This window comes from Nansenia antarctica (genome assembly GCF_963989245.1).
Source record: "Nansenia antarctica genome assembly, chromosome: 15".
Classification (NCBI taxonomy): Eukaryota; Metazoa; Chordata; class Actinopteri; order Argentiniformes; family Microstomatidae; genus Nansenia; species Nansenia antarctica.
The window spans coordinates 22,655,421-22,679,746 of record NC_137685.1 but is presented as its reverse complement, the minus strand read 5'-3'; the positions used below and the strand labels follow the sequence as shown (position 1 = coordinate 22,679,746).

Sequence of the window (24,326 nt, the reverse complement as noted above, 5' to 3'; positions counted from 1 at the left end):
TGCTGGTAATGTATGGGACACAGGCATAATGTGTGTCTGTCATCAGCATGGAATGAGAGAGGCAGCTCCAAACCTTGATAGAGACTATAGAAACCAAAGTTAACCACCCAAACCTTATTTCACCTGTCAACCAATGCATTATGTAAAACACCACCCCCCGTAGTTAATCATTCATGACCCTGAGGTAAGACTGGAGGTAAAACTGAGGTAAAACTGGATCTCCAGTCCCTCACCAACCATCCCAGTTATCATGTCGTCTCACCAGGTTGCCCTGCTCAGCCAGAGGGTCCCGGGGGGAGACCTCCCTCCTCTGGATGTGGTGTTCAGGACCGGGCATCAGTGACAGAGGCAGCTCTGTGGTTGGGGGGCTGGAGCTGAACACACACACAGAATACATATGTTTTGATTGATTGAGAATGTTTATTTTGATCCTTAAACAATTCATAATACAGATATAAAAAATGTACACAGTCACAATGCGTAACACCAGGACCAAAAAGGTGTAGGCTGAAGCCATGGCTTATTGCGCCTACCCTTGTTACATGTATGGTTTTTCCCCATGAGTACATAATCAAAACATTGAAACTTTTATAAACAAAATTTCACTTACGCATCTTGACAGAAAACTCAAAAGTACCAAACAAAAAACTATATTAATGCGCCTACCCTTTTTACATTGTAAATGTAAATTACATTTACATGTTCACTCAAATGAAATAATGATTGTGAAAAAGAAACGACCAATATTCTTATGAAATGAAACAAATATTCACAGCACCATGTTTTTTGGTTTTTCAAGTGTATGTCCCTCCCCTCACCTTCAGCTTCAGGGTGTTGAGGGTGTGGTTGGAGGAGCAGTTGAGGGGGCCCTGGGTGAGGACCTCCAGAGGGTACAGGAGATCGTGACCGCGGACCCTCAAAGGGCACCTCAACTCCAGCACGGCCTGACTGATCATACTGGGTCCATTGTTCACCAACTGAGTAAAAGAGACAGATACAAATGGATCCATTTCAGCTACAGAACCTTTATCAGCATCACACAGTCCCTTGAAGCTACAGATAGAAGCACTTACATCCAACACTAAAACGGATGGAAATATAGTAAGTGTGCAACACGTGGTAGCATAGCGGTGCACATTAAGAGCCTTTACTGTACCTCATACACATGTTGGATCTCAGGCCCTATGTCCTGTTCCTCCTGCAGGCTGTGGGTCATCCTCCAGTTCGGGGGAGGGAAGAGGACCTTGTCTGGCCGAGACACTCTTCATACGAGAGGAGAAGAGAGTTAGTGAGAGAACGACAGAAAGTAAGAGAGAGAGAGTATGAGCTGGTACAGTAGGGATACCCAACAGAACAACATGGTCAAATACCATTTATCCCATGTTTATTATGATGTGCTATACAGTTTTTTTAATCCTTTTAAATGTCTCACCCCTGTAGAATGACATCAGCCAACACAGCCACCTCCAGATCATACAGCACAACATCACTCTGGGAATTGTTCTCATTTTTACTGAGAAAAAGGGGACAGAGAATAAGAGTAAAGCAATTTTGGTTACCTTAAAGCACTCAGTTCAAAAGTATTTCCAGATAAAAAATATAATGTGGCATATTTACCTGCCCGTATTCATTCTGAAATAATATTCTAGATGATTGCTATAAATACAATTAATAAACAGGCCTTTTTTAAAGCTAAATCTTGGAGAAGTGGTGTCTTACCTGCGTATCTGGAGCTCAAACTGCACAGTGTTGTGAGTGTCCTTCAGCCGCGGCACAGTGAAGCGGAGGCCTGCCCACCACTACAGGAGCCCACAGAACAGACGGTCAGAGACGCTAACCCCCCCCCAGATTTGTTATTTAGATGGTCAGTCATTCACCTCACCACTGGCATCCGGTCAAGTTCCGCATCACATACAAAATCCTTCTGCTCACTTTACAAATCCCTCCATGCCTGCGCCCCCCCAGTACCTAACTGACCTCCTCTCCCAACATACCCCTTCCCGGGAACCTGCCGTCCTCAGACACGGACGGGCCTGCTGTCCAACCCCCCCCCCCCCCCGCACCAACCTATGGACCTTCGGGGACAGAGCCTTCAGCGTGGCCACACCTACCCTCTGGAACTCTCTCTCCCCATAGTGATCCGCAACGCCCCCACCCTGGACTCCTTCAAATCAGCCCTCAAAACCCGTCTGTTCACCAAGGCCTTTGGCCCCTAGTCACTGTTTCTATTTTGTTTCGTTTGTTTTCTGTTTTGTCTGTCCGTTTTTATTATTATTATTATATTATTATTATTAGGCATAAACACAGTCATAAACAGACCCTGGATCAGTTGGCAATATAACATTACTCGTCAAGACACATCGACATGTAGACAGACCCCACGATGAGAAAGAGAAAAACAGAATAGTCCATGTGCCACTTACACTAGTGCCAGGCTTCATCGGGTTGCCAAGGTCACAGATGAGGTAGCGGGTCTGGTTCTGTGTCTCGTAGCTACAGATCAGCTGAGTCAGACTCTGAGTGTGAAACAAGAAGAGACAATATGGAGCGAGAGAGAGAGGGCGTTAACTCACATCCTTATAAACTCTTTGGTATTATTACTGCAGTATTATTACTGCAGTCTTATTACGTATGTTCTTCGCTAGTTATTATCAACATCATCAATAAAATAATTAATTTCAGTGTCATAAAGGTATTTGATTCTGTATATAGATTAATACTAAAGCCCAATGCACACGGTCCCGATTTTGTCGCATCGCCGAACATTCGATTCTCAATTCTTTGAATTATTTCAATGGAATGAATGGAGAATCGAATGTTGTTGTGCGATAAAATCGCATCGCACGCCGTGTGCATTGTCTCATTCAAAACAATGGAATCGAATTCGGCGGTGCGACAAAATCGGGGCCGTGTGCATTGGGCTTAACAGTTAGCTCATTACCATGATCAGCATCTATTAGTAATAACGTTAGCCATGGCATAATTTGTGCTGGCATGTACTGTACAGAGAGGACATGTCCTGTACAGAAAGGACAGAGAGATGGCCGCTCCCTCACCACGTTGTTACGGGCTATCCCGCTGTAGTCCACCTCAGGCGGAAGCAGCACATACAGCTCAGCCTCGTAGGCCCCTCCCTCTCCTTCGTTCCTTGCATTGAAGGTCAGGGTCAGAAGGTTCTCGTCCTCTAGGTACACCTCGGTCCGGTCTCTGAGAAAAACACAAAAAGACCAATATATACTATTCTTATATCAACTATAAACACAGCACCACCAGGGCTAACCTAAAGCGCGGCATCAAAGAGGCCAAGGCAGACCACAGAGAGAAGATTGAGGAATGCTTCCTGAGCAACGACTCCAGGCGGATGTGGCAGGGGGTTCAGCAGATGACAAACTTCAGAGCCAACAGGCTCACAGCCGCAGAGGACGACCCCCTGCTGGCGGGAAAGCTGAACACCTTCTACGCCCGGTTCGACGAGGGGCGAACGGAGGTAACCACAACACAAACACCACTCTCTCCAGCTCTCAGCAGCCTCACCCTCACAGAGCATGAAGTGAGACGCGTGCTGAAGGCGGTGGACCCCAGGAAAGCCTCGGGGCCGGATGGCGTCCTGGGACGGGTGCTGAGGGACTGCGCCGACCAGCTGGCCGGGGTTTTTACCAACATCTTCAACCAGTCCCTGTCCCAGGCCACCATCCCACCCTGCCTGAAAACCTCAACTATCATCCCAGTCCCGAAGAAAAGCACGGTGAGCTGCCTAAACGACTACCGCCCGGTGGCACTCACACCAATCATCATGAAGTGCTTCGAGAAGCTAGTCCGGGCCCACATACTCACACGCCTCCCGCCCAACCTGGATCCATACCAGTTCGCCTACAGAGCCCACAGGTCCACAGAGGACGCCATCGCGACGACTCTCCACGCCACTCTATCCCACCTGGAGAGGGGAAACAGCTACGCGAGACTGCTCTTTGTAGACTTCAGCTCCGCCTTCAACACCATCCTTCCAGACAGGCTAGTGACCAAACTACTAGACCTGGGTCTATCACACTATATGTGCATGGATCAAGGACTTCCTGACCGACCGCCCCCAGAGGGTGCGGGTGGGCCCCCACACCTCCACAGCCCTCAGACTCAGCACTGGGTCCCCCCAGGGCTGCGTGCTAAGCCCCATCCTCTACAACCTCTACACCTACGACTTCACCCCCGTCCACCCCAGCAACTCCATCGTAAAGTTTGCAGACGACACCACCGTGGTGGGATGCATCTCGGAGGGGGACGAGGCGGCGTACAGGGATGAGGTAGAGCAACTGAGCAAGCTGTGCAAGGTTAACAACCTGCTGCTGAACAAGTCAAAGACCCAGGAAATCATCGTAGACTTCAGGAGGAAAAAGTCCGAGATCCAGCCCCTGCTCATCGACGGAGAGAGCGTGGAGAGAGTCTCAACCCTCCGATTCCTGGGGGTGCACATGCAGGATGACCTGACCTGGAAGGACAACACAAAAGCCACCATCAAGAAGGCACAACAAGCTATACATCCTGAGAGTCCTCAGGAAGGAACACAGCAAGCAGGAGATACTGGTGACCTTCTACCGCGGCGCAGTGGAGAGCATCCTCACCTACGGCATCTGCAACTGGTTCTCCAGCTGCACAACCGCGGAGAGAAATGCGCTACAGAGAGTCGTGAGAACAGCCCAGAAGATCACCGGCGCCCCCCTCCCCTCTCTGGAAGAGCTGTACAACACACGCTGTCTCAGGAAGGCCTCCAAGATCTCCAGGGACCCAACCCACCCTGGGTACGAACACTTTACCCGGCTGCCCTCGAAAAGGCGGTTCAGGACCATGGCCGCAAGGACAAACAGACTGAAGAACAGCTTCTACCACAGGGCCGTCCAGGCCCTGAACACAGCAAAAACCTAGGTTCTGGGCCCTGGACAGTCTGGACGGATTGATGGCAGCTGCTGGACTGAAAAAATCAGGTGTAGTGCTGAGGCACAAATTTCAAGCCTGCAAACTGCGACACTTTAAATAAATGTGCAATAACACTATGTGCAATATGACAACCCTAGTCGTCTATCTGTACAGTATAGTATAGTGGATAGTGTACATAGCCTTTATTTATGTAAACCAGCTCCTTCCCTTCTTGTGTTTTTTTTTTAAAGTTTTTTTTTTTCTTTCCTAACACCAGGGGAGCCACCCCTCCTAAATGTCATTGTTTGGTACCTGTACTGTAGCAATGACAATAAAGACCATTCATTCATTCATTCATTCATTCAAAAAGACCCAATATATACTATTCTTATATCAACTATAAACACAAAAAGACCAATATATACTATTCTTATATCAACTATAACTAGAAACACAAAAAGACCAATATATATCACCTATTCCTATGTTTTTTAAATAACTTCTAACAGCATGACGAGCATGACAGCATGACAAGGGCAGTCACAAATGTTATGTCTCATAAGAAGATTGTGTTGTCTATGTGTGGCAAGATTGAAAAATAATCTTCAATCTTTAAAGATCAATGAGATGTTTTTGGGGGGAGCTTTCCAAAAAACATCAAATCTTAATAACAGCCATGAGACATGTTGAGTCAGTACCTGTAGGTTTGTAGTAGCTAAATCCTCCTGGTCGTGCTTACTTTGTGAGTCATTGGTCGTGCTTATTTTATGAGTCACAGGAACATTCTAAAAAAACCCTGTAGGTAGGCCACAGAACAAGAGCATTTTGGAAACACTATCCTACACTGTGTGTTTAAAGATCGGGCACCTCGTGAGCTTAGAATTATAAGGTTCTATCTCCATTTAGGGCAGTTCAGAGATATTGACCGTCAAAGTTTTTACATTCCATTATGTTTTGTGAGATGGAACCTTTGTATTTGATTAATTATTAACTCAAACATGTCAACATTTAAAAAATAACACCACACAGGCATTAATAAACACCTAATGGATCAGATTATGTAAAAAATAAAATGTTGACAAAAATGGAGATAGAACCTTATAATTCTAAGGTCACGACCTTCCAAACTGCAAACAGGGGGGGTTCTCAGGACTGTTCTCAAACAACATCTCTCAGTGTTTTATATCCGCCCTGGGGGACTTCCTGCTAAATGTATGTCAGATCCAGCCCCGGGAACCCACCCAAATCAAATCACAATGATTTGTCTCAGGAAACCAGCCCCCACCATGGTGCATCTCTACACTGATATCCCTGTGTGCGTACACTTCCAGTGAAGTGATAAATCCAGTCGACACCACGCGACCATCCCCCCTCCAGACTCCGAGTGTAGTCGTAAATTAATGCTGGCTGGTTGAGCAGAAAGAGGACTAAGTAGAACTAAGTAAGGGTTTGATGGTCTGTAACCCTGTCCTCTCTCTCGTTCCCCTGTTCTCCCTCCCATCCCCCCTTTTTCTCTAGAAGTCTGGACACAATGACCCCCGTACTCTGCACGAGGACCACACAGATGATTCCAATTATAGCCAAAGCCAGTTTAACGGATACAAAGGAAGAAACATCATCAATACTCTATCACCGTCTCTCTGCCAACTTTGAGAGGGGTAGGGGCAAGAAATATAATAGGGCGTCGAATAAAATTGTAACATGTATAATGAAAGCCAGAGGATACCACACAAAGTTGCCAAAGGCAGATATCTCCAAGATGAGGCCTCAAGGTTGTGAACACAAAACATCCTTCCACATGGGAATTCTCGGGAAGCCAAACCACTTAAAGCATGTAAATAAGCCACGGATTGCGTTTCAATCGAAGCAGTCGGCATGGTGAAAGTGCTGAAACATAGAAGCTTTTTCTTGTGGAAAACAGAAAAACACCGATTTTTTTAGCTTCCATGGGAAACTCTTAACCTGATTGTGTTCTGCAGATAATCGAAATCAGATGGTCCAAATAACGCGACACACTATACACAACCTAGAAACGACGAGAAAATATGTGTTTTGTGAATGGACTCAATTGTTCACTTCACTCAACTATTCACTTTGGGAGGCTGTTTTTGTCGTTGTAAAATGTGTTATATAAATAAACATTACTTACTTACTTACTTACTCACTCTATTGAAATACTTGGCTGTTGTCCATACTCAGACCAAAAATATAATGAATGATGAATAGCTATCGTCTGCAATCCATGTTGTAACAAACTTAGCAGCAAAAAAAGAGCGATCAAAAATTATTTGGCTGTTATTTCTCAGGAATGTAAACCCTTTACAAAGCTGTAAACAAGTCGTATAATTCCTTCAAGGTGTTTTGGAATATTAGGGTTGAATGTTCAAAATCCACCTTTCATCTCAAACCATCCAAAAACCTTGTTATACTAAATTCCAGAACTTCATTGTTCACTACTTCAATTCATCCATTCACCTTTGTTAGTATTTGGCATGAAAAGATTTGGGTGACAGTTGGCAATATGACTTAATGACTTGCAAAAGACAGGTGAACACAAGTGTGTTCAAGACTCGCCAAGGCTGTTGACTTATCAGTAGAGCTCAGAGAAAGTGGCCAGGTAGGAAGCCATTCCAGCGTATTTGAGACAAGTACCTTTTCTCAGGTAATGGAGAGAGAGGATCTCAGCTCACCCATAAACAGCCAGTTGGAGGTCAGGAACACAGATGTTATCCTCTCCGCAGTCCAGTTGAATCTGGGCCTATATAACAGAGGGATGGATAGAAAGGGAAAGAGAGGGTGAGAGAGAGAGAGAGAGAGAGAAAGAGAGAGAGAGAGAGTTAGGGTGATAGAGGACAGAGCCCTAGAGGGAGAGGTTATGAGGTACTAAGAACGACATTCATAAAACTTGCCACCAATCACATTTTATCACCTGTTTTCAATCACCTGATTTTTCAAAACAGGTATATGAGCTCGGAATTAAGTACAATACCATAATTTTTAGCAAAATGAGAAAAGAGTGGTGTGAGAGTATGGACATGATGAAAACCACTTTTGAGGACTCTTTCATTTGGTGAAACTCGGATTAGGCAGAAAGACTGAAGTGAGATGAAACGACAGAAAGACTGAAGTGACATGAAAAGACTCTTGGAGTCTTGACTTCCAAGAAGGGATAGGACTGGGTTATGAATCGCAATGTGACAAATGGCTTTGCAAAAACCCACAACATAAATAACATGAATTTGATTTGACGGTATTCCCTTTCCCTCCCCTCCCCCCTCTCAGTCTGTCTCCACCATTGCTCTTGCACTGAGCGCTGTGAACCCCATTGTTACCAAACCCCATCTTCTCGACATATGGAAAACATTAAGCCCCCGAAAGAATGCTGCGACGAGAGTGCAGAATCGACATGGCAATCGCTCACTCCGTCTCCATGGCAATTGCTCATTCAAGTCGCCAGTGTCATCATTCACTCATGTGGTGATCAGTCAGTCAACACGAAATGGAGAATAGAGGAGCGCCCAGGGACCTGTAATAACCAGACAAACACCAAAGGGTGACTCCTTAGGTTATCTTCTCTCCCCCCCCCTCACTCACTCTCCTTTTCTCTTTCATCTCTCCATCTCCCTGTCAGACAGAAAGGCGGGGAAGAAGAGGAGGAATTTTATTTGGGAGTTTCAATCAGACGAGAACTAAAAGAGGAAGATGGAGAAGGGAGAGCATTTCGGAACAAAACATTTTAGAACTATGTAAGCATCTTTCGGTCAACGCTATTCCCAAGACTGTGCTTCAGCAAAGTTGTATCGGTCTCTGCCAATACTGAGAGGCTCTAAACACATGCACGTGCTCTAAGCCTGGTTCTGGACTGGTGGAGACCAATGGCAACATACATAAACAACCAGATGTCTATTGCTCAGTGCCCCACCCAGACACAGCTGTCAGTTCTCCCCTCTGTGTTTTTGCATAGCCGTGACTCTCCATCCTCTCTACCACCCTCCCTTGAGGGATACTAGTCGCCACTCGAAAAAAAAGCTACCCTACATTGTGATTCAGTGCCTGTGTGTGTGTGAAGACTGACCTCTAACCATTAACCATGTGGGCTCCAGCACCACTCGGGGGTCGTACCATCTGAAGTCAATTTCAAAATGGCCGCTTTTGACCTCATCCCTCTCCTCAACCTAATCCTTCTGGCACAAAATGTAAATATCAGGAGATATAGAAGGTGCACAGTGTTGCAGTAAGTGGTCTGGTGCAGACTAAACTCCAGTAGACACAATGTGTATACTGTGTTTACTGCATATACACCCTCTGCTCTACACGGTCTGGTTGTGTAGTATGGGAGCTACAATAGGCTCTGTAAAGTATGTTTTGTGGTCTGACAGTTAAGTATAGGGATGCGCAGTATATACGTAGGCTACATACCCTCTGTACAATATGTGGTCTAGCAGTTTAGTATGGGGTAACTTTGTTGAGACCAGGCTTCCCTGTTCAAAGTCACTACAAAGAGGTGGAAACCTGTTTGAAATGGGCAACGCCTCACCACATGCCAAACCAATCAAATACTTAATGCCCTCATTGACTAGATTTTGTGTATAGAGCAGTTTTTCAGTTTTTACCCTCAGGTTTTATTCCATTTTCTTCAATGTTGCAATCTAGCATAGGCAACAACTCTCTGCAAATAGGCTAGTCGGAATAGACGGAACAACAAATCATCTTACAGGCTACAGGAGGGTTCTTTGATTGTAACATCCAATGAAATTGCGAGCTCATTCTCACAGCGCTCCATCCAGGTTAAATCCAAGCCAGATCGGCTTATTTAAGGCTGTGGTTTTCAAACACCAAAGGGCAAACCCAAATCTCATGGCACACCTGTATTCATATCCGTGAAAAATAGCCTCTATAACATGTGTTATCACCATTAGCATTTACTAATGGAAAATAACTATTACTAACTAGACTGTGGACAATTCCTGTGGAAATTGTGAAGTGTACTTTGATGTGTCCTGCTCTAATAATTGAAAAAATTGGGGTCCGCTCTGATGGAAGATTGAAGTTAAAAAAATAATAATACGTGATTTGAAGTTTTTAAAGGTCCCATATTATTTAAAAAACTCACTTTTTTAGTGCTTGTGCTATACATTTGTTTGTCTGATGACCCTACCAACACAGAAACTGTGAAATAAAGTAATTACATGTTTTGTGGGCTGCGTATTTCAGAAAATATGTGATTCAACAACATGCCATTCAGGTTTTCCATGTTTTAACTACGTCGCCAATTGGGTCTCATTGGGTGCTGTGTTAAACATTTCCCCTGCGGTGTTGATCGTTCTGCTGCATTCGAACGGAAACTCTGATTGGTTACGGTTTTGGATTGCTTGTTTTGTGGGCAACACAGGGATATTTGGTTTTTAATTTTATTACCCTTGGAACCGTGTGATTTCAGTAAATAAAAACAAATAACTCATAATGTTTCGTATAGTTTTATATTGCAATACTAATGTATGGTTGTCACAGAATCCCACGGCACACCTGGACTTGGTTCACCAGTGTGCTGTGTGCTGTGTGCAAATTTTGGGAACCACTAAAGCATTGTTTATACCGGCAGTTTGAAATGAGTGAAGTCCTACACGCCCACCCCCAAGCAAATCTCTCACCTTAAGCAGGATGTAACCACAAAGATAGTGACTGAGGTACGAAAGTAACTTTTTGGATCAATAGTATTTTTCTTGCCGTCATTAGATCTATGAATCCTAACTTGTTTCAATATGATCATTGTTTTGTTGCCATGATTGACAAGCTGGCTGGCACATGAGGATTATCATGGCTGCTAGGCGTATGGGCAATTACAGTATCCACTTACGACAACCCTGAGTCACAATGACCAGTCTGTGGCTGGGCATCGGATTGTCTTTAACTAGAGTCTCTGTTACTGTTATGTAGCCTACATACCTGTTCATGAGGTCTAGAGGCTCTGTTACTGTTATGTAGCCTACATACCTGTCCATCAGGTCTAGTTAGAGTCTCTGTTACTGTTATGTAGCCTACATACCTGTTCATGAGGTCTAGTTAGAGTCTCTGTCACTGTTATGTAGCCTACATACCTGTTCATGAGGTCTAGTTAGAGGCTCTGTCACTGTTATGTAGCCTACATACCTGTTCATCAGGTCTAGTTAGAGGGTCTGTTACTGTTATGTAGCCTACATACCTGTTCATGAGGTCTAGTTAGAGGCTCTGTCACTGTTATGTAGCCTACATACCTGTTCATCAGGTCTAGTTAGAGGGTCTGTTACTGTTATGTAGCCTACATACCTGTTCATCAGGTCTAGTTAGAGGGTCTGTTACTGTTATGTAGCCTACATACCTGTTCATGGTCTAGTTAGAGTCTCTGTTACTGTTATGTAGCTACATACCTGTTCATGTGGTCTAGTTCGAGGGTCATTTTGTGAGTTGTTAGTTCCGTGTTTTGTTGCTCATAGAAACAATAATGTTTCTAGACAGATGTAAACAGATGTTAAGGGAACATGAGTGTGTGTCTTTTTGCGGACCGTAACCGTTATTGTTACAATTGTCTGATTACAGGGGCAAAAGTAAAATCTGTCTTTTTTGATTCATATTAATACTGTGACTCAAGCATCCTCTATAGGAGGCCTGTACGTGGTATGGGTTATAAGTAGATGTAAGTAGATCAGAAGTAGACAAATAACAAAAAAATGATAGGTTTATGCAGAGCTAGTCTCAGTAACAGAGTTGAATGCAACCATTTTTACAATTTGTGACTTTAGAATTATAAGGTTCTATCTCCATTTAAGTCAAAATTGAGTTTTTTACATACTCTGATCCATTAGGTGTTTATTAATGCCTGTGTGGTGTTATTTTTAAAATGTTGACATTTTTGAGTTAGTAATTCATAAAATACAAAGATTCCGTCTCACAAAACATAATGGAATGTAAAAACTTTGACGCTCAATATCTCTGAACTGCCCTAAACGGAGATAGAACCTTATAATTCTAAGCTCACGAATTGTTCCCGGTCTCCCCAACCGTATGTACTTACCTTCTGCTCTATTAGCTGTGTTGTCTGGTAGTGTAGTATGGGTCTCAGGCCATGCAGGTCCAGTGGAGCCAGCGGGTCCAGGCTAAAGTTGAGTGTGACGTAAACGGGTGAGAGTTTGTCTCGAAACTCACCCTCGTTCTGTGACACATATGAGGGAGAAAGGGCAATGGCGTCACCAACACACACCAGGGAAACTGAATTTGTGTAAGTCACTGGGCTGCGTATTTCAGAAAATATGCGATTCAACATGCCATTCAGGTTTGTTCAGGGCACAAATTTGTGTAAGTCACTCTAAAGTATTGCCACCTAAATGGGGGAGATACTTTAGGTATAATATCATATTATACTGTAGTAAATGTAATGTTTACAGGTAACTCTGAATACATATAACGAAAGAAAAATGCTAACGTAACCAATCAAAAAGGAAGTAGCTGTATTATGTCCTTTTAGTAATATAACTGTTTAAACATGTTTAGAGCTGCTGCCTGTCCATACCAGGAACAGAAGAGCAAACATGTTGACATCTACATTCATCAGGAGTGATATTGGATGGTAAAACCAATTTAGCCTATGTCCTTTTAAACAAAAGTGAGATGCCGTAGATCCTTTCATGAGTGTATGTGTTACGGTACATGTGGGGAAACTAGGGTTAGGGTTAGGTGCTAGGGTGCTACGGTTAAGGTTAGGGTTAGGGTTAGGATTAGGGGTAGGGTTAGGGTTAGGGGTAGGGTTAGGGTTAGGGTTAGACATGCCAGCATGTACCAAGTGGACGTAGCACCAAACCCTAATCCTAGTTTTCCCACATGTACCGTATTCCCACATGTACCGTATTCCCACATGTACCGTAACATATGTATGGGAGGTGGCCCAATTTCCTTTAATTCAATCAACATGTTGTGTTTGAGGTTCCGTACCCGCAGGTAGATCCTGGTGTCGTGACACATCTCTCCTCCGTTGGCCAGGGTGACGTTCCTCAGTAAGACGGGCTGCTGGGTGTCCAGGAACAGCGTCCTCCTCACAGAGTCCTTCTGAGAGTGCTTCAGGCGGTCCAGCTGCACCTCCACAACGAACCCTGTACCACACGAGTCAGACACACGTTTACAGAGGGTAATAACATAGACGCATCAAAAGAGAAGGTTATAGTCCCCGAGAAATATGTGCATTCTGAAACACACTAGGCACAGATACTGTATTTTCATGCACAAACAAATGCACAGACGCAAATGGAAGAAGTTACATACTGTATAGGCAAATGTAGGCACACACACACACAGACACACACACACACACACACACAGACACAGACACAGACACAGACACAGACACAGACACAGACACAGACACACACAGACACAGACACACACACACACACACACACACACACACACATAAACATAAACCACCATGAAGATAACCCTGTATTTACATGATTGCCCCCTTTTATCTTAATCGTCATGGCTACATTGACCACAGAGAGCTGCAGCATAGAGGCTCACCTAGATCAGCAGGGAGGTGCTTCCCATTGGCTGAGAGGCAGAAACTGAGGTTGATACTGGAGAAGAGAAGACACAGGGTCAGAAAATTTTGCATGTTATGCAGAGCTTTAATCCATATTGTTACACTGTATTATGAATATGTCCTTCTCTCTTACAAGTGCTGCCCTTGTATACAGTATATGCCTGTGTCACTGGGGGAAAATTGTTATATGTTATCTGTAAGCAATCTTTGAGAGTATGATTGTGTGATGAAGGGACTGTGATCTGTTGTGTGCATTATTGTAGAGAGTTCCAGTGCGGGGAATAGTGGCATGGTCGGGCCCCGATGCTGGGGCGTGTGTGTGTGTGTGTGTGTGTGTGTGTGTGTGTGTGTGTGTGTGTGTGTGTGTGTGAGTGTGGTCATCTGAATGCGCAATGTGCATATGACCATGTGTGGGTGTGTTGTCCTAGGTTGCAGTGCCAAACAATATCTCATTCAAAGTGAATGCCAACCCTCCACCCTTTCCCGTGTGTACAGCACCACACCTCTCCCTCTCCCTCTGCCTCCTCAGGTCTCCCAGCAACATCAACAATCAACACACAAACAAGCCACTTGTGATGAGCCATAGGAGGATCTCAAGATACCAGTCGGCAGTTGTAAAACCCTTCGAAGCGTCCTAAAAACGCTCTTCTCGTTAATGTCTGAATTTAACTCGGACGGAATTTCAGGGGGGACGTTTTTCCTTTAGTTATACTAAGAATATCGACTCCACGGTTTCGAGCTCATACTGGACAGGAAAAACTGGAAAAAGCTTGTCAAACAGGAAGTAAGTTGCAATTTTCAAGACTGACATTTTGGAAACTTACGAGACATTACAGAGTAGAAAATGTACTGCATAATTTCCTTGAGTCATTTACTGACCAGGGCGCAGTCGTTGAGTAATGACTGGGATTGTTCTGGAAGGCTGGTTCTCTCATAGTGACATCCTGTCCAATAAAGAGTGAAGTCTGGACAGCATCACACATGGGGAGGGGCCAAATGTATAATCCATTCTGTCTAATGTGGACAGAACAAGGGAATAGAATTCTGGTCTTGTCTCAAAGCTATTCTAATGTTTAAGTATAATATATATAGCCTGGCCTGCATATAGGCCTACTAAATACTGAAAAGTGAGTCTACATTTTTACCATTTAGCAGACACTTTCATCGAAAGCAATTTACAATTAGAGATTACCGGGACAGTCTCCCTGGAGTAACTTAGGGCCAAGTGCCTCAAGGGCACAAGAGTGGTGGTGTTCCCTGGTGGGATGTGAACTCCTGACCTTCTGATCACCAGGCCGACTCACTATCCACTAGGCCAGGCGACCACTAGTTGTTTCAGATGCCCATGGAATGTCAGTGGCATTGTAACCCTCTTCTCAGAAGTCAAGAAATGTATGTTTGGGGGTGGAGTTAACAAGCTATTGTTCCAACGCATTACCTGCCTGTGAAAAGAGTGAAAACGTTGAAAGCCAGTTGACTTGAGGTGTACCAACATTCAAATACTCATAATGTTATCTTCTTCAACTTTGTACAATCTTACAGTCTACCCTTTCAAACACTTAAAAATTACCTCCCCCTTTTTTTTTTTACCAGACCCTGTTACATATTTCCATTGTAGCTATTCACATGAAATGTAGACCAGACCTGGTATTAAGTTAACTCGATACAACTACACAGCTTAAGAACTTGTAACATACCAATCCATAAAAACAGCTATGTGCAATAAAGTGGAATGACAGGAGAAAAGGACTGAACACAGAAAAAGCACTAAAGCAGCATATGCCACTAATGAGTTCTCCTACCTGTGCTGATTAGAATCAGCTGGGTTAGTGGATGTTGGTGGGGAAGCCTCTGCATTTACATTTACATGTTTGGCTTTTAGAAGACGCCTTTATCCAAAGGGTTAGGGCTAGGCTATTCTTGAAGCTGTCATTGGAAACAAAGGCTTCTCCACCAAGTGTGCATTGACGTGCGATGCGATATTGTCGCAGGACAACATTCGATTCTCCATTCACACCCACTCACTTCGGTGGTGTGAATGGAGAATCGAATGTTGCCGTGCGACAAAATCGCACGCTGTGTGCACTGGGCTTTAGTGTTCAATACTTTCCTGTGTCATTCCCCTTTATTGTACTTTATTTTATGGATTGGAGTGTTACAATTTGTTATTCTGAGTCAATGTAAATGTCTTTATTGAGTTAATACCAATGTCTGGTCTAAATGTCATGTGAATAGCTGCAATGGAAATATGTTGATTTTTTTTATTTTTTTTATGTGCTGAATACTTGTTTCCCCCACTGTATGTATCTACGTACCAAGACACAAACAGAGTCTCATTCCCATTGGGCAGCACACAACTCTTTTCCTCTGGGTTGATCATGGTAGGTTGCACCGTAAGAGAAGCGCTGGCGTTGACGATAGGTCGAGCCCTGATAGAAGAAAGTTACAGACTAATGAGGAGAAAATATGCAGGTAGCGCTACCCTACAGTCAAATTCAAATGAAGCACCGAAGAAATATATGAAATTATACAGTGCCCTGCATAAATATTGAGTCAATTAAGCATTTATTCTATATACTCCAAAGGTTTGGATTTGAAATAAAACGATTACTATGAGGTTAAAGTATAGATTCTCAGCTTTTATTTGAGGGTATTTGTGTACATATTGGTTTCACCATTTATAACACCATTTTTATACATATTCCCCTATCTCAGGGAACCAGAAGTACTGGGACATTCGTGTTCATGTTTAAAAGTATTTGGTCATAAAATCCTTTGCATGCCGAGGCCCTGAAAAGCTCCCTGGTTGCTATGGCAGTATGTTGGTGGTCATTGTCTTTTTTTTTTATGACGAAGCGCCGTCCAATGAATTTGGAGGCATTTAGTTGTACTAGAGCAGACCAGATGTTTCTGTACACATCATAATTAATGTTGCTGCTGCTGCCAGCAGTGACATCATCAATGAAGACAAGCGAGGCAGTTCAGTTCCAGTGGCAGTCCGACACACCCAGGCCATAAAACCCCTCCAACATATTTCACAGATGAGGAGGTATGCTATGAGACAATCGTATGGTGAACCCCGTATCGTGAATCGTATGGAATCGTGAGTTGAGTGCATCGTTACATACCTAATGTTAATCCTTGTCTCCTCTATCCACCTTGTTTTTTTTGTTTTTTGTTTAACTTTTTTAGCTAACTTTAACCTGGCCATCCTGTTTCATCCTGGCCAGTCTCTAATACATCCATGCCTACCTCTTGATCTGTTTGACAATTTTTTTTCTTAATTATGGTGAGCAGTTTTAGGTCATCCACTGTAAAGGTCTTCCTTGGCCTAACAGGCACTTTTCATTTCCTGAGCTCACCAGTGCCTTCCTTTTAATTATGTTCCAAATTGTTCCTTTTGGTAAGTGTAAGGTGCCATGAAATAGGGGGATTTGGTTTTTAAATAAAAGGTGTTGTGATTTCTAAATGGTAAAACCAATATGTACAAAAATACCCCCCCCCCCAAAAAAAGCAGACAATGTATACGTTGACCTCATAGTCATTGTTTGATTTGAAGATCTGAAGAAAGAAGAAGAAATGCTTCGCTGTCCCAATAATTACGCTGGGCACTGTATATGTTTTTGTAGGTTCTGCTGTATATGTATGGTCTAAAAGCAAATCAAGTTGTGATGAAGTGACATACCTGTACAGAACAGCCTTGTCAACCCCGAAAGCACCTACGATGAGATCTGGAAAGGATGACATCATGTATCAACTCTAACCAATCAGTAACTTAGCCAGACGTTGAATTAACTTTGACTCAACCTTTTGCCCTTACCAGGGTAGCCATTTTGATCCATGTCCTTGTTACCGCGAAGAGCGTAGCCAAAGCTGGCAGGAAAGGAGCCAGAGGCCCATTGGCCGGCTAGAGCCTGGGTGGGCATGTGCTCCAGCCCGTTGGCATGTCCGTTATATATGAGGACCAATCCCTGTTGATCCTCTCCTCCGAAGGGGCAACCGATGGCTATGTCTAAAGTAATGAAGAATACCAACAATGAAGATGAAGAAGATCTTTGTTAAGATAATGCTTGAGGACCGTGGCATATTACATATTTCTCCTGATACGAAAGGCATCATAGTTGCAGAGAAGTAACTCTTTCTAGAACAATACATGAATCCTTTTGAAACCTGCAGTCTGAAAACTAACAATGCAAAACCCCACACGCATCTACCCCCTGCTCTTGTCAATGTTATAGCCACACAACACGAGGTTGGCGGGATTTGTTTTCAGTACAGCGTGGGAGCTCTACAGTCACTGACATACAACAATGAGACAAGACACACAATACAATATGACGTCAAATGAGTGGGCGAGGTGCAGTAAGACGTGGCATGTCCAGAAGCCTCACCATTGAACCCGTCCTGATTGAGGTCACCCAGGGGGGCGAGGGAGCTGCCGAACCTCCCGAAGGCCTCTGTCCCGCTCAGGTTGGGGAGGCTAAGATCAAACAGCAGGGGGCGCCGTTGCAGGTAGACATAGACACGGCCCACCTCCTCCCAACGCCCGTCGGACCCCCTCCTCATGAACGTAGGGGCGCCCACCACCAGGTCATCCAGACTGAGGGGGAGGGGAGGAGAGGATGGAGGGGGAGAGGAGAGGAGAGGATGGAGGGGGAGAGGAGAGGAAAAAAGAGGAGAGGATATTGGGGCCAGACATGGACACCAAACAATGCCATTAGTAGATACAGTATAGAACAGGAAACACAGACAAGAAGTGCAAGGATTATTGGCTATTGTTTGGAGATGTCTTTTGATCAGGGTTCCCACACCTTCTGAAACATCACATTCAAGCACTTTTCAAGGACTTTCCAGACTCAATTCCCTCAAATTCAAAGACCCAACAACGGCATAGTTTGAGACAGATCTAGATGAGAATTTATATAATAGGAACTAGACACAGACAAGAATTAAAAAGAGAGGCCTTTGAATGTAGAAGCTTGAACACTAGATGGTCTCTTGCCTTCTCTACCACAACACAGCAAAACAATGTGAGTTAAGCAATGTGACTTTTGAGAGAGAGAGAGAGAGAGAGAGAGAGAGAGAGAGAGAGAGAGAGAGAGAGAGAGAGAGAGAGAGAGAGAGGGGGGGGGGGATTCAAGCACTTTCAATTACCCATGTCTATTTTTTCTTTTAAGGCCTTGATTTCTTTTTCTCAAATTCACAAACTTTCAAGGATTTCAAGGACCCGTGGGAACCCCTTTTTATATTTCTGGAGTGTCAGAGTCACACAGTACCGCACGTATGAACAATGTTATTCACAGCCTGCTTGACGCCTCATTTACTGCAGAAGAGGAACCAGAGATTGAACTGTAGTTCTCCCAACCGTACAGTACATAGACGTCTAGGTTGACACAAGGCGGTAGCAGCTGTTCTATACATTAGTGAGTGATACCTTCAAGTCCAATCCACTTTATAAGCACATAAAACATATACACTATACACTATACACTAAGTACCCCCAAATACACTACATGCATTTTACAAGCAGCTCATATACTTGCATTAAGAATGTACCATCACAGTATAACTCTCCGTGAGGAACTGACTACTGTATGATTCCATTAATACAATGAAGTGAAAGTGGTCAAAGGAGAAGTTGTAGGCCGGGGAGGGAGGAGGAGGAAGTGTAGGGGAGGAATCATGTTGAGGAAGTGGGAGGGGAAACATTTATGACACATGAGAGAGAGGGTGCATGGATGAACATTCACCCTTTTTTCCGACCTACCCCTAATTTCCCCCTCTCTCTCTCTCTCTCTCTCTCTCTCTCTCTCTCTCTCTCTCTCTCTCTCTCTCTCTCTCTCTCTCTCTATATATATATATATATATCTCTCCCTACAACTTTCTCATACTTCCCTATCTTCCCAAAATGCAACTCGCCTTATCTGTCTTCTCTCAGCAGTTAATTTCTCTCCTGTCTCCTTTTCACTCTCTCTCTCCATCCCCACTCCCCCTTCCCCCTCCCCCCTCTCCCTCTCTGTCCGCTCACTCACCCATCGTTGTTGATATCCATGGCTGCCACTGCGTAGCCGTAGTAGGCCCCCATCTGGAAGACATTAGAACAAGACAGAGTCAGCCTGGAAGCACATATGGGCATAGTATCCCTCTTTTCATTCTTTCACTCTCTCTCTCATTCTCTCTCTTATATCCCCTCTCCCCAGAAGTCTTCTTCTTCAATCAGGCTCCAAATCCATCCCCCCCCGCCCACTCTCTTCTCTTCTCTTCTCTGTTTTCATGGAGCTCAGCGCCAAAGCTTCTGTAAGCTACAGGAGAGGTTGGAGTTCGGGGGTGTGGTGGTGTGGTGGTGGTAGACTCACGCTGCTAGGGACATCTCCAGGGGAGAATCAACTACTCAACATGCTTTTTGTCATTGATGGTTCTATTCATTGCCACACATGAACAACTATCTTAGAGTGCCATTACATCTGAGTCATTGCATAATCTTCTTTTCTAGAGGGACTGGACTGGTTGGTCTGGAGAAGACTGAACGTAAAGATTGAAGGTGTTGCCATAGTTGCTACTGTACTCTAACCAACATACACAAAATATGTTTTTAACTGTATGGAGGTTACGGAAGAACACACTCAAAATTGTTAATGGAAAACTGTTTGATGGCCACATAAGAGCCAAGAGAACTGGAGTCTGTAGTTTGACTCAGTCTGTTTCTGTTTTAGCCAACGTTTGAGCCAAAGTATCGTTGTCTTGGCAAGCGCTGTTAGTTGAATGCAGAAATAGTCAGGTATCCAAGCTTTTCTTTAATTTGGACATCGTTTTGCCATCTAAGACTTTGAACCTCATAGAAGTGAAACCCGAATGCCAAGACGTTGAGCTTCAAACCCTTTGCGTAAGCAGATATATTCTCTTTCTACTTTGTTTACTCAGCTGAACCAGTCAACGCAGTCAAAGCACCCATGTGGAGGACACTCACCCTTAAGAGACTGTCAAGCCAACTACCGCCAGGAATTGACTTCAGATCATTCACACTAGGCAGTTAGCAGTTTACAAAGCAAGGTTTTTTGTTTTTTTTGTTGCTCATGCCCAGCACCCTCGATGCGAGCGCTTTGCTCTCCCGTAATGACTAACCTGCCAACCGGGAAAAATCGAAATGCAAACAGACAGACACACATGTGAACATACATACACTTTTATGTATTGTCGTAGTCTGTTCCCCAGCTGCCGAAACCCCTGCACACGAGGCTACATTGTACTAAATAGCCACTTGATCCAGTCCAGACCCTGGCCCCTGCAACTCTGCCTGGGGGGGTCCTGGCATTTTGGCACAATTGGTTGACATGAACGGTGTCTCTAGCCTAATCAACTCCTCACAGCTGCCACAACCCCCCCAACTCCCCCGCTTGCAACAATTATAAACTATTAAAATATGCCGAGTCAGCCGAAGTGTCTGTTAATGTATGCAAGCTATTTCTGGTTTTGATTCACAGCTTATTAGAACACATGGGCTGTGGTCACCTCTGACCGAGGTATCAGGCTCATCACCGGAGGGGGAATTCCTTAAGCGGGCCCCCAAAACTAAACACACATACATCTGAACAGTGACCCCACATACAGTCATGTGAAAATGTGATTTAATTCAACCAAAAACAATTATATTTTAACTTTAACTTTACCTCCATGTCTCAATATTGTTCAAATCAAATGTCCATATGTTTAAATATGTTGAAAAAGACAACGGTTTTCATGGAGGGTCCTATCGTTTTCACATGACTGTATCTAAACAGAAGCACCAAAGCTAGTTTAGCCCCCAGCTCAACAGACAGATGTGTCACATACCTGCTCTCCTGTCAGGTTCAGCATAGACTTCAGGTCTGTTCCATTCAGTATGGTTACCTAAGCAGCAACGTTCAGAGAATAGTTTAAGGTATACCATGAATAGAACTTGACACTGTTGTTACACACACTGTTGTTATACTGTTGTTATTATTATTATTATTATTATGCGTTTATGAATCTGCATGTACTGTTATGTAGATTACTCCATCTTACTCTTTAAATCTCTGTTCCAAATTAAAATTAATGATATAAATGTTGATATGAACGTTCCCTTTTTGTGACATAGTAACGCACCTACTTCTTCCGTCCTCTTTCAAATCATTACATCATTTAGCAGCTATTTGCTATCATGTTCAACATTATCATGTGAGATGAATCATGAAATATGTGAGGAATTCCTTACTAAACCGTAGAGCATGAGTCCTTTGGGGACTCCTGTGACGAAATCTACAGAAAATAAGATACAGAGAGAAGGATTTCAGAAGTTAACAGTGAAAGAGGGCAATATGTTCAAGTGCTTAACTGATATGGAATAGTAGCAGTGATATAACTGGATGAAACCCCAGATTGGAAATAATCCTATTGTGTCACTGGACAGGTTTACAGTAAATTTGAAAAGAAAAAAAAACTGTTTATACAACATCCTTTTGTATACATCTTAAAGAGGACAGGAATGAAGCATTCACCAGTGCACAGTAGATCATGAGTTCACAGGGAGAGTGGTTAACAATTAGACAGAGCTATGGGGTAAGCAAACCCAAAGCTCAATCATGCGCACGAGCCGGTCGACACTGTAAACATGACCCTCACCTTCAACATGGTCTCCACTGAACTCTCCACCAGCCACAGAGTAACCTAGGGAACGGGAGAGAGGGAGAGAGAGAGAGAGAGAGAGAGAGAGAGAGAGAGAGAGAGAGGGAGAGAGAGAGAGAGAGAGAGAGAGAGAGAGAGAGAGAGAGAGGGAGAGAGAGAGAGAGAGAGAGAGAGAGAGAGAGAGAGAGAGAGAGAGAGAGAGAGAGAGTAGATCAGTAAGAGTGAGTAGAATACATAACAAGCAAAGATAACACAGGTGGGGTAATAGTCATGCTGTACATTACAAGATTCAAATCAAGACACTAAGTGAAAAAAAAAATGCTTTTCAATATCATAATGCAGCCAGGGCTTATCACGAAAAAAAAATGGGGGTGCTACAAAACATCTCTCTGTTATCAAGAGTCGGTCCGTCTCTCACCCAGGTAACTGTCGTCGTAGCTCCCCTGCACCGCGCGGGTCTGGATCTGCCCGGTAACAGAGAGCAGGAAGTAAGAGGGGTAGTAGGCCTTGACGATTTCCTCTGTGGTGGCTGAGATCAGCTGACCTATGAGATGAATGGATGGGGAAAGGGTCAAAGGCGAAGGAGACCATGACCTGGCTCTGACCTTTCTGTCAAAAGTTTTACCCTGCAAAGTTTCAGACAGTTTGGTCTCATCTACACCGGGCACTCACCTTGCCAGTAGAAACTCCCTGGTCCTCCGAGAACAACCGTCCCATCCTAGAACACAGAACGAAGAAGCCTTCAATGACGAAGATGTCATGAGCAACTTCTCATAACGAATCAGGGGCTTTTGGATAAAACAAAGAAACTATTTTGTTCTGAATATCTGGGGTATTTCAATGAAACCTCCAATGAGAGATTTGTTGTGAATGCATGTTTTTTCTTTATCCACTTTTACTGACCTTAGTGAAGTCAGCGCTGAATCCCCCCTGACAGTAGCCCTGTCCTGCAGGACCATGTCTCTCTGAGATAAACATCAGAGAACCATAACAAAACAACACACAGAATCAAAAAGTGAGATAAATAATTAGATTACATTAGATTAGATTCAACTTTAATGTCATTGCAGAGTACTAGTACTATACAACGAAATGCAGTTTAGCACCTAACCAGAAGTGCAAATAGTGATATAAGAACATGATATAAAAAACATGACAATGATAGTGATAGGTACAGTAAAGGATGTATGGTAGTTTAGAGGTATATACAGTTATGAGCTATGTACAGTTAAGTAAGGTAGCTTATACAGTGTGGTAGCTTGTGTACAGTATGTAATGTGCAGATGTACAGTACCGGTCAAAAGGTTGGACACTTGGAATGATATAGTAAGCAAAAAAGTGTTAAACAAACCAGAATATGTTTTATATTTTATATTTCAAAAATATAGCCACCTTTAGCTTTGATGACAGCTTTGCACACTCTTGGCATTCTCTCAATCAGCTTGGTGAGTGTGTGTGTGTGTGTGTGTGTGTGTGTGTGTGTGTGTGTGTGTGTGTGTGTGTGTGTGTGTGTGTGCGCGCGTGTGTGTGTGTGTGTGTGTGTGTGTGTGTGTGTCAGTGTTAAAGGAAACTGTGAACACCTCTCTTCTCTAGAATAATGTGGGTGAAAACCACAAAAAAAGCAAAAGGTGGCTACTTTGAAGAATCTAAAAGATAAAACATATTCTGGTTTGTTTAACACTTTTTTGTTTACTACATAATTCCATATGTGTTCTTTCATAGTTTTCATGTCTTCAGTATTAATCTACAATGTGGTAAATAATATATAAAGAAAGAAAAACCATTGAATGAGAAGGTGTGGCCAAACTTTTGACTGGTACTGTATAAAAAGAAGCTATATCAATAAATAATCCTCTTCACATGCATACAACACTTATTTGTCTGCAAGTGTACAGTAGGGGTACATCACCTCCGTGCCATATTGCTTACACCCACCTATCTCTTTCAGATCAGTCACAGTCAAGAGCAGTCTAGGGAACGGTGCTAGTTAGGGGATTTCAGGTTTCAGATACATTGTGAGTCAGGGGTGTCAGTGCAGTACCGTACCTGTGCGACAGGGGGCGTACTCCACAAATGTCCTAAGGTTGTCCACAGAGAGGTAGCAGGTTCCTGTAGCGTCAGAGAAGGGGGTGTCATGTTCGGTTCTCCAGTAATACCTCGGGGCACATGCCTTGGATACATTGAAGAGAAGTGCATGGGGATACCT

The 24,326-nt window shown here is 43.7% G+C and overlaps 1 protein-coding gene across 1 annotated transcript in view; it reads right to left on the bottom strand.

Moving 5' to 3' along the window:
- Positions 1-24,326, bottom strand: part of LOC308171252 (integrin alpha-5-like) — a gene marked incomplete at its 5' end in the record, with an annotated part of 40,912 nt that overhangs the window by 3,059 nt on the left and 13,527 nt on the right. The window contains 24 exon segments of the mRNA XM_080546093.1: positions 263-367; positions 369-374; positions 819-977; positions 1,157-1,262; positions 1,433-1,513; positions 1,720-1,799; positions 2,424-2,516; positions 3,057-3,207; positions 7,599-7,666; positions 11,960-12,097; positions 12,874-13,031; positions 13,456-13,511; positions 15,793-15,906; positions 17,163-17,208; positions 17,298-17,489; positions 17,869-18,077; positions 19,510-19,562; positions 21,308-21,364; positions 21,711-21,754; positions 22,118-22,162; positions 22,539-22,664; positions 22,793-22,838; positions 23,024-23,085; positions 24,167-24,290. Of these exon segments, the coding sequence (XP_080402219.1) occupies positions 263-367; positions 369-374; positions 819-977; positions 1,157-1,262; positions 1,433-1,513; positions 1,720-1,799; positions 2,424-2,516; positions 3,057-3,207; positions 7,599-7,666; positions 11,960-12,097; positions 12,874-13,031; positions 13,456-13,511; positions 15,793-15,906; positions 17,163-17,208; positions 17,298-17,489; positions 17,869-18,077; positions 19,510-19,562; positions 21,308-21,364; positions 21,711-21,754; positions 22,118-22,162; positions 22,539-22,664; positions 22,793-22,838; positions 23,024-23,085; positions 24,167-24,290 (2,319 nt within the window).